The sequence below is a fragment of the Myotis davidii genome, unplaced genomic scaffold (genome assembly GCF_000327345.1).
Source record: "Myotis davidii unplaced genomic scaffold, ASM32734v1 scaffold925, whole genome shotgun sequence".
NCBI lineage: Eukaryota > Metazoa > Chordata > Mammalia > Chiroptera > Vespertilionidae > Myotis > Myotis davidii.
Window position 1 is genome coordinate 439,711 of NW_006296531.1, and position 10,347 is coordinate 450,057.

The 10,347-nt window shown below is 51.6% G+C and overlaps 1 protein-coding gene across 1 annotated transcript in view; it reads right to left on the reverse strand.

Moving 5' to 3' along the window:
• The window catches only part of MINK1 (misshapen-like kinase 1), a 19,091-nt gene extending 12,158 nt beyond the window's left edge, over positions 1-6,933 (reverse strand). Inside the window, 9 exon segments of the mRNA XM_015569236.1 lie at positions 203-378; positions 832-910; positions 1,051-1,105; positions 1,424-1,554; positions 1,936-2,026; positions 2,698-2,808; positions 4,719-4,844; positions 4,924-4,980; positions 6,817-6,933. Of these exon segments, the coding sequence (XP_015424722.1) occupies positions 203-378; positions 832-910; positions 1,051-1,105; positions 1,424-1,554; positions 1,936-2,026; positions 2,698-2,808; positions 4,719-4,844; positions 4,924-4,980; positions 6,817-6,918 (928 nt within the window). The 5' untranslated portion in view covers positions 6,919-6,933.
• Between the last annotated feature and the right edge of the window lie 3,414 nt (positions 6,934-10,347).

Consider the following 10,347-nt stretch of genomic DNA (forward strand, 5'->3'; position numbering starts at 1 on the left):
CTCATTTGGAAGGCTGGCTTGAATTGGTGCTATGAGAAAAAGCACTCTGGGGTTGAAAGCCTGGGAAAGGAGGTGTCTTCGGGTGGGGACAGCTGGGGTTTGGGAGAGGTGCCCGAATGGGAGCAAGGAGGAGCCAGGGCTGGTGAAGAGGAGCAAGGGCTGAAGTGTGTCCTGACCTCCCACCCCCGCCTCCCCCACTGACCTTTCTCGCCCCGCTTCTTCCGAGACCGGTCGATGTGGTCCTTGAGCTGGATGCGGACCTGCCGCTCTGTGGGCTGGTCGCGGATGAAGGGGAACTTTAGCAGCTGCTCTGTTGGTGGGCGGCTCAGGTAAGTCTTGATGAGACATGTGTCAATGAAGTCAATGAACTTCTTAGACCTGGAAACAATGGCTCACACTAGGAGGGCCCCCTTGGGAGGGGGTGTCACAGGAGGAAGAGGGGAGATCATTCATCAAAAAGCCACTTCGGGAGGGTAAGAGATCAACCAAAGGACTTGTATGCACGCATATGAGCATAATCAAAGGACACAGACAGTCGGGGGGTGAGGGCATGTGTTGGGGGGTGAGAGTGGCTGGGGAGAGGTCAATGGGGGGCAAAAAAGACTTACGTAATACTTTAAACAATAAAGAATTTAAATTTTTTTAAAAAGCCACTTTGACTTCCCTTTTGTCTTCTCCATACCCCAACACCAGCGCCCCTAATGCTGTGGCTGCAGTACCAGCCCCTCCCAACACCTTGTATGGTGCAGACCCAAGCCTGAACCCAGAGGGTTATGGTGGAGGCGGCCTTGTCCAGAGACCTTCCTAGACACCAAATCCCCAGAGACCTACCATTTCTTGGACTTGAGCCTGGGTGGTGGGTTCCGAGGGATGAGGAAGAGGGCTCGCATGGGATGCATGTCACACAGAGCTGGGACACAGAAGGGACCGTCAGTCCCTCTGCCATGCTGAGAGCCTAAAGGAGCCCTTCTCACCATGACCTCCCAAGGCCCACCTCTCCCCTACAGCCACTTTCTGGGCCCTCCCTTCTCTCCCAGACTCCGCACTTACGGGGGGCTCCCTCTGCCATCTCAATGGCTGTGATTCCTAGAGACCAAATGTCACTCTACAGAGGGGAAAGAAAGGACAGGTGAATGCTCCTGGTAACTCTCTTCACCTACTATCCCTGTCTCTTTAGAACCCCTTGCCGGCCAATCCCTTCCTGAGGCCCCTCCTCTAACCCTGCATGTCCTCCAACTTACCCAATATTCCCACCCATACCTCCCTTGCCACAAAATGTCCCCCAACCCCTCATAGCCAACACATCATTAGACCTTCATTTTGCCCCCAAGCTGCTTAAGTCCCCGATATTTTCAATCTATCCATCATCCCCATCTCACTTCCTGCCTTGGCTGCCCCATGCTGCACACTCTCTGGTCCGTACCCTGTAATCATAGGTGGCATCGGGGTTCTCATCACAGGCGATGACCTCTGGGGCCATCCAGTAGGGGGTCCCAATGAAAGTGTTTCGCCTCCCCACGGTGCGGTCCAGCTGAGCACTCACCCCAAAATCCACTGAGAAGACATGAGGGGAGGGGTCACAGCAGAGTGTCACATCTGCTCCCCTCATCCTGGACCCAGCATGGGCGTGTCCCAAGGCAGCTGAGGTCCTGGCTCTACCTAGACACTCCCCGGAACCTCTTCCATCCCATCAACACCCTGACCTAGTCTCCCTGCGTCTTGGGAAAAACCAAGGTGAAAGGACATCACCTCAGATCATCTTTCCAGAGGGACCTGCACAGCACTGGGGACATAGCAGACAGCAGGCACCCCAGAGGAGGGTAGGGGAAAGCAAGCCTCCCAGCCTACAGGCTGTGGGACTTAAGCCCCCAGAGGGAAAAGGGGCCCCTCGCCTGGAGGTTAGAGGGGCCGTCCGCCCAGAAGGAAGCAGCGCACCTAGCTTGACCTCGGCATACTCTGTCAGCAGCACGTTCTGCCCCTTGATGTCTCGGTGAATCACCTTGTGGGCGTGGAGATGGGCCAGACCCTGGGCAGAGAGTGGGGGGAATTAGGCTTGATGTTGGAGGAGGGGGAAGAAGCGAGGACTTGCATTGACTGAGAGGCGAGGGGAGGTCATCAGTCTGGATGGGGCTGAGCTGAAGAAGCAGTCCCTCTCCACCATGTGCCCAGAGTACAGGCTGAGATTTCTGGAGCGTTTCCTCAGCATGGTGGCTCCTGGGAATCCCCAGCAGGTGTAGATTCCAAGTGGAGAAATAGCAGAGCTTAGAAACAGAGGCACTTGTCTCCTCCAACAGTTTGAGTCCTCACGGTTAGGACTCTGTCTCTAGCCTCCAACCCCATCAGACCACTTGCTCCTTAAAAGAGGGCACAGCTCTAGCTGGTTTGGCTCAGGGGATAGAGCGACGGCCTGCAGACTGAAGGGTCCCAGGTTTAATTCTGGCCAAGGGCACATGCCCGGGTTTCAGGCTTGATACCCCCCAGTAGGGGGCGTGCAGGAGGCAGCCAATCAATGATTCTCTCACATTGATAGTTTGTCTCTATCCCTCTCCCTTCCTCTCTGAAACCAATAAAAATAAATAAATTAAATAAAAAGGGCATAATTCCATTTCCTCCTCAGTGCAGGGGGGTCCATGCCCAGGGAGAAGCTCCAGAGGGGGTGGCCCAGGAGCAGGAGGCAGGGAGGGGCCTGGCGCTCACCCGCAGAATCTCCCTGCAGATGTAGGCGATGCAGTCCTCCTTCAGGGCATTCCCTTTTGTATTCTTGACCAGGTCCGTCACGGAACCAGCACCACAGAACTCCATTACCAGCTGTAGTGCCAGGGAGACCGGAAGGAAAAGTAGCAGTTAGGCAAGGCCCCTTTCCCCTGCCAGTGCCCTGGAGGAGAACCAGAGGCCTTGGGGTCAAAAGTGGTATAAGTTGAAGGGCAGGGGCCACATGCCCCCTCTCACAAAGACCACAGAACTTCCTGAGGTCAGGAGGAAAAGGGGAAGGAAATACAGTTGGAAAAGATAGACAGGGAGGGTTTGGGGACATGGTCTTTGTCCCGAGTAGGAGCCCAAGGAAACCCTGAAATTGTAGACAAAATGAGGGCTCCCATGTGCTCATCAGATCCTTTTTGGGATCCATAACCCCTACTGCTCTAGAGCAAGGTCAGCAAACTATGGCTAGTTTTTTACATTTTCAAATGGCTGAAAAGAATGAAGAAATAATCACATGACATGCAAATTAGCGTCCTAAATAAAGGTTCTGGGGGATATAGTGATGCCCACTCATTTATATATTGTCTATGGCTGCTTTCATGGTACAATGGCTGAGCTGAGTAGTGACAGACAGTATGATCCACAAAGCCCCAAATATTTGCTATCTGGTCCCTCACAGAAAAAGTTTGCCAACCTCTCATCCCGAGTCAAGAAAGGGGCTAGAACCGGCAATTCTCCAGTCTGCTAGAGACAAAAAGAGTGCACAGGGTCTACCAGAGAGCTGGGGGAACCTGGTAGTGTTCTGGGAGAAACTCCACAAACAGAGGTAAGACTACAGCGGGGAGACGAGGAGAGCTCCTGTGCCATCTCTAGGGAAGAACCAGAGGCCCAGAGGCAGGTGCCAAAAGGGAAGTCCCCCGGTGACAGGCGTGTCTGTCAAAATGTTTTCACTGTACCTTTTCTAAAAGCCACACCCAGCACAGAAAAAGGTTGGAAGAGATGTGGACATTTGCATATGCAAAAATAATTTACATATGCTCCACATTTGAGTATAGCATAGTGAAAAGACAATGTCCAACAGATCCAGAAGGGGGCGCCTGGTCACTAGCACCTGACCTCTAGTCCTCAAGGATCTCTCACTAGATACAGCTGGCAGGTAACCCATTACTACTCTCTAACCCATTACTCGCCTTCTTTTGTGTGTATGAAATGTCAATGTGTGTGAGTGTGAGTGTGTGTGTGCACGCGCACTCACATGTGTGTCGCATGTGCATGCCTTCAGAAAGTCTACTGCAAGAAACAGGAACCATGATTCATACTTATTTGTGCAGGGTATGCAGAAAGTGCTAAATAAGTACTCATCTGGCAACTGCTGCAAGGGGAGACCTGGCATGGGCACCAATCCCCGGCCGCCCCCGACCCATACCTTGCCCAGCCACCGCCATGTTCCCTGCTGCTCTGTCCTTGGGTCTGGCTGAGTACCAGAGAGGGCGAGGCTGAGGAATCAGCTGGCACCAGCGCCCAGGCAGGGAGGGTGAATGACTTAGAAATGTTCTGGGCCAGGAGGGAATTTGGGGGAGACCAAAAGGGCTGCAGTAAGTTCTGGTTAGAATCATCACCCAGAGGCTTGTACACTGCCAGGAGGGGTCCATGCTCTACCTTCGCCTACCAAAGAGTTTGGTCTGCTGCATTCCTAGGGGCTGTGCCAGTGCAGGAGAACTCATCAACTAAGCTCCCTGGGTCTTTCCCAGCCATTGCTAGCTTTGCATTGCTTGATACTTATGAAGGGCCTGCTGGACACAGGTAAGGTACTGGTTAGGGCAAAGGCGAGCCCCAGAACCCCTGCCACCGAAACGCCCAGAGGACAAGAGACTGCCAAGTGTGGGTCAGGAGGTCCCTCCATCCATGCACAGGAGAGGCTGTGGGACTGAAGAGAGGGCTGGCAAGGAGACTCGGGTACTGACACTGGAGACAGAAAGGGCAGGGGGGGCCGGGGGCAGGCCAGAGGGCAGTCTCACCCAGAGCTGGTCGTCATTCCCAGGGGGGCTCTTCTTGATGAAGGCTCCATAGTAGGTGGCGATGTTGCGGTGGTGAGAGTATTTTTTTAACATGTTGATCTCCTGCTTGATCTCTTCTTCCTCATCCTGGGTGAATGCGAGGAGGTGAGCCCCATTCTCAATGCTCCCCCCCCACCCCAACCCCACTGCCCCCGCGGCTTCCTACCTCCGTGACATCCATGACCTTGATGGCAGCCAGCTGCCCAGTCTTGACGTGCCGACCCTATGCACAGAAAGGTGAACATGAACACAGAGGGGCCTGGGTCATGCTCACGAAGAACCTGATTCTGGGAGAAGCCACACCTTTTGGCTCTTTTCTATCTTAAAACATGCCCCTTGTGGTGGCTAGACACCTCAATTTATTGGTTGGTCACAGGACTAACAGTGGCTACAGAAAAACTACCAAGACTGGATTTCCAAGCTCTGTGCTTGGTAAAAATGAAGGGTCTGCTCCCTTCATACTCAAGCCTCTCTGGCTTGTACTTCCTACAGTTTGAAAGTTAGAGCGGGAGTCAAGGATACCTTCTCCATCCTCAGATGGAGCTGCAGGGAGCTGGGAAAGAGGCTGAAGAGGGAGGGCCTTGGCCTCTCTCTGCATCTTCTATGCCACACAAGCCCCCTTTGGATAGGAGGCTATTCCCAGGATTCCCCCCTCCTCCACCCCCCTAGCTTTTTATTTTGTTGACAGGAAAGAATTAAGATACAGCCGAACTCGCTGGTGTGCCTCAGAGGATGAGCAACTGACCCAGGAAGCAAGAGGTCACCAATTCGGTTCCAGTTAGGTCAGGGCACATGCCTGGGTTGCAGGCTCGATCCCCAGTAGGGGGCGTGCAGGAAACAGCTGATCAATGATGTCTCTCTAATCATTCTCTCTTCCTCCTCACTCCCTCAGAGCTGAGATTTTTAGGAAACTCAGGGAAACACAGAAGGAAACATCGACTGACATGTCAATGGCTCCATCACCAGTGCTAATGGGAAGAAACTTCTATATATAGGAAGGCCCTGCCATTGCCCTCCCCCTCCCTCCTCCTAAATTCCTAGGGGGAGCCGACCGGGGTTTGGACAGGAAAGTCTAAGGCTTCCTGGGGAAGAGTAAGGTGAGGGAGAGCAGCCCCTCAGGGGCTGAACATGGGCATTGCCAGGCCGGGGATTATTTTTATCCTCATCCAGCAGTCATTCAACACCCAAGCCCAGAAAAGCAGTGGAACACAGAGCTAGGATTTCCATGGCAACAATTAGGCAAGAGATGGGGAAATGGGGGGAGGAGGTGCCTGTTTCCCAAAGCTTCCATGGAAGAAGGGTAAGAGAAGGGCAGGTGGTCCCAGTGACCCAGGAAACAGGCCCTGGAGATGCAGAGGAGACTTGTGAAAAGACTCAGCATCGTGTCTGGAGACAAAGAAGCCTGCGTGTATTCCCTGGGGCAGCATCCACCTTGAACATCTCTCTGCTGTAGCCACCTCCCCCCATTCAAGTGGGGCCAGAGATCAGGCCACACGAGCATGCCGAGCTGGCCAGACCAGAAAGTACAATCAGTGGCTGAGGAAGCACCACTTCTGTGGGAGAGAGGCGGCCTCAAGGGCAGAAGGCCTGAGCTCCGGCTCTGGCCCTGCTGCAGACCAGCTGTGGGAGCTCAAGAAAGCCGCTTCCCCTCTGCAGAGGGTCACTCATGGGATCCCACCCACTCCAAGTCCTAGGTTTTTCTGTTGTTAGACCAAACCTGCACCTCTGGCCTGAGCTTTACTCTGAACGCCCAGGTGAGCTCTGATATCGTTCCTTCTGCCTTCAGCTGTTCCTTTCCCATACCCCATTCAACTCCAAACCTGTCCCTGCTATACCAGTAATTCCAAACTCGGCAGAAGCCAGCAAAAACATCCCACTTCTTGCTGCTTCCTGCTTCCTTCCCTCATTACTTTCCTCTTCTCTCTCTTCTTTCCCAGGTCCCCAGCCTCGGCAATCTCCCATAACCACTCCACTTTCATGACCTGGAATATACTTCTCCCACCCCTCCTGAGAGGGCCCCATGGAAGACAGTCACACTTCTGCACCATTAGAGTCTCACCTTGTACACCTGTCCATAGGTTCCATTGCCAACCACTTCCACCAGCTCAAAGATTCCAGCAGGGTCCTGGAGGGGAGGGGAGAGGGAGAGAAAGAATAACATGTTGGACTTCAGAAAAAGATTATGTAGCCTGGGGGTGGTGGTGGGGATGTATTCCATCAGGAGAGAAAAGTGAAGACTAGTATATTAGGTGAGGCCTGCAGGGGGCACCCTGATGGCCAGCTGCCCCTTTCCTGGACTGGTTCAGAGTTCATGTTCTATAGGAAAAGTCAGAAGATGAGAGAAAACAGAAGCCAGAGCCCAGCTACCTTTTCAAAGGTATGCTCCTGATTTTAAACTTAATGACAAACTCTGAGAGTGTATAGCCTATCTGCAAAAGGGGGTGCCTGAGTACCCACCTCTTGGATTGGTGTCAACTTTATTTGATTGATTGATTGATTGTTAATCCCCATCCAAGAATATTTTTCCATTGATTTTTAGAGAGTGGAAGGGAGGGGGAGAGACACAGAGAGAAACATTGATGTAAGAGACACAGCAACTGGTTGCCTCCTACACATGCCCTGACCAGGGCTAGGGATTAAGCCTGCAACCGAGGTACATGCCACTGACTGAAATGGAACCTAGGACCCTTCAGTTGATGGGCTGACGCTCTATCCACTGAGCCAAACTGGCTAGGGCAGGTTGGTGTCAACTTTAAATGAGGCAATGCCCATAAAATGGTTAAGACGGTGCCTGGCATTGGTTAAGAGCTTGTGTGCAATAACAGTTACTTAGTTATTAATTTTTTAAAAGCAGGGAGTTGGAACTTGAGAGCCACCATCCTTTTGACATTTTCCCCCTTCCCAGTCCTCCCGAGACCAAGGGCTTCAGAGCCAGTGTTTGTGGCCTTTGGGGGTAGAAGAGACCTCTAGGTAGGAGGGAGAGCAGATGACAGTGAGAGGGCCACGGGCAGGGGCAGAGGAGAAGGGAGAACTTTCGGTTCCTGCTTTCCTGAGCCAAGCAGTGCCAGGAGGAGAGAGCCCGAAAGGCTCAGACAAAGCCTCTAAAGAGGCTCATTGCCTGCGGAGCCAAGAGCAGGCAGCCTGGCTGAGCAGCACAGCTGCCGGGAGGCCTGCCCACACCCTCCTGGCAGGACTTCTTTTTTGAAAGAAGGAGAGAGGCTGGGAAGTGGGGCTGCAAGCTGAGAGCCAGCCTGCCTCCTGAGCTCCTGCAGACTGGGCAGACCTTCTCCTGCCACCTGCAGGACTGAGCGGAGAGGCACAAACTGAGGATGTCACTTAGGAAACACACTCTCCAGACAGTGCTGGGGCCTCTGTGCTGATAATCCTAGAAGTATATAATCTAAAACGCCTTTCCCCCTGATTTTGAGAACCAATATAAGATTTCTAAAAAACAAACAAAAAACACCAAAAGAATCCTTCAGCTGTCATCCACTGAAGCCAGCACATGGAACACAACTTGGGCATGGTTGGGACCAGGAAGACACCAGCCCAAGGCTTTTTTATAATATCCTTACCCTATACTATCTCCGTCCATTTTCTCAAAGAGGGAACTGGAGGATAATAATGTACTTCCCCTATCAGAGTACGTGTTAGCATGCACTGCAATTGTGTATTGACTTGTCTATACATTCCCAGAGAAAAGGGACTAAGTCCTCCTTGTTCACCGGTGTGTCCAGTACCTGCCTCGCCCAGAGCCTCGCATACAGAAGCCTGAAAGGACATCCACGAGCTACTCCAGGGGAAGACCTGATAGAAGTAGAAGACGGCCCCTTCTCTGTGCTCTGAGCGAACCTGGGCTGCCCAGACCAAGAATTTCGTGGTTCTATGTTCAATTATTTAGCTCCAGCTGAAACTACTTTTAAAAAGCCCTTGAACAGGTCTAATAAAACAGCAGGCCCCACAGGAAAGGGAGATATTGTCACTGTAGTGTGAGGACTAATGAGAGGCCTGAAGAGTTGCAAGGAACCTAGAAGAAGGTGTCGTGTCTACCTGCAAATCTAGACTTAGAGAAGGGAGCCCCGTTCCCTAAAAATCTCCCCCAAAGAAGGGCTCATCTATTTGGGGGCCCCTTAACTCTGTTGAGAAGTCTTTTTCTGCATCCAACTTAGTTCTTCCTAGATGGACAGAGACAAAGAAAAAGGACCCATAATTTTCTGGATGCTCCTAATCTAAGAGAAAATATGATGGGCCTGCTCGAGTCACAATGATATACCACCATCACCTCAAATCAGCACAGATTTAATTTTATAATCTTAGCTCCAAATCTGTCTCCTCCTAGATGTTTGGGAGGCATTGAGAAATGAAAGAACAATCTCTGAGGTCAGACACAATGGGTTCAGTAGATGATTTAATGGTTTCAAGCCCGTGTTCTGACCCACAAGCAAAGATAACACATCTACTTGAAATGGTTACGCTAAGAACTAGGCTGAGAGCATGAATGTGACACAGCAGTTATGTACCTAACATCCTCCACAGAGCATGCTCCTCAGAGACAACTCCTCTCCCCTCGTCAAGAGCAATACCATTTTCAAAGCAAAACCTCTCCTCTACCGTTCTCTACCCCCTCCCATTCCTTCTCCACATCACAGTCACCTATCCTTTCTCCCGTCTAAATGTCCCTGACTGTCTTTCCCTCTCAATTCCTAAAGCCGCCAGCCCGGCAATCCCGCCCCCTTTCCCTCCTGGAGCTCCTGCCTCACCACTCTTCCTTCTGCCGCAGCCGCCAGATTGAACCCTCCTAACACGGTGCTTTTTAAATCTTACTCTTCTGCCTGGAACCAGCATGGCTCCCACTGCCTAAGAAGAGTCCAAACACCTGAGCCTATCGTTACAGTTTCCCGTCACCAATAAATATTTCCTGAGTGTCCACATCTACCCTGCACCGGGCTAGGCCCTAATCAGGGAAAATCTATAAGGTGACTTTCTCTTCTTTCATCCAGCAATTAAATATTTACTGAGCACTAACTGAGTGATGACTCCTCAATCAGGCACAATGAGGAGCTCAGTGATACATGAGAAACATGGAAGGTCGCTCAAGGACCTTCTAACTTTACAAGTACCGCAGCATGTACACATGGCAGCATATGATTATTTGCCATAAGAGCCACTGAAAGCACTCAAGGCATTAAGAAACTGCTTGGTAGAGTAGAAAGAGCACTGGAGAGTGAGTTTCTAAGGACTTTAGCATTAGCTGTATGTTCCTAAGCAGGTATTTAATGGTTTGGGTACTCATCTTTCACATACAAATTAAGAGGGAGTTGAATTGGGTAAAAAAATCTCTTTTATGGTTTCAGGGAACAGACCTAAATTCAGGTTGGAAATCTCAGGCAGACTCCCCAGAGGAGAGTCTAAGCTGGGCTTTGGCAGCTGGCTAAGGTTTCAGTTGGTGATAGGAATTTAAGACTGGGGAAGGCCGCTTGGCTGGAGTGGCTCAGTTGGTTCAGCAAAGTCCCATGAGCCAAAAGGTCACTGGTTCAATTCCTGGTAGGGGCACGTACCAAGGTTGCAGGCTCAATCCCCAGTAGGGGGC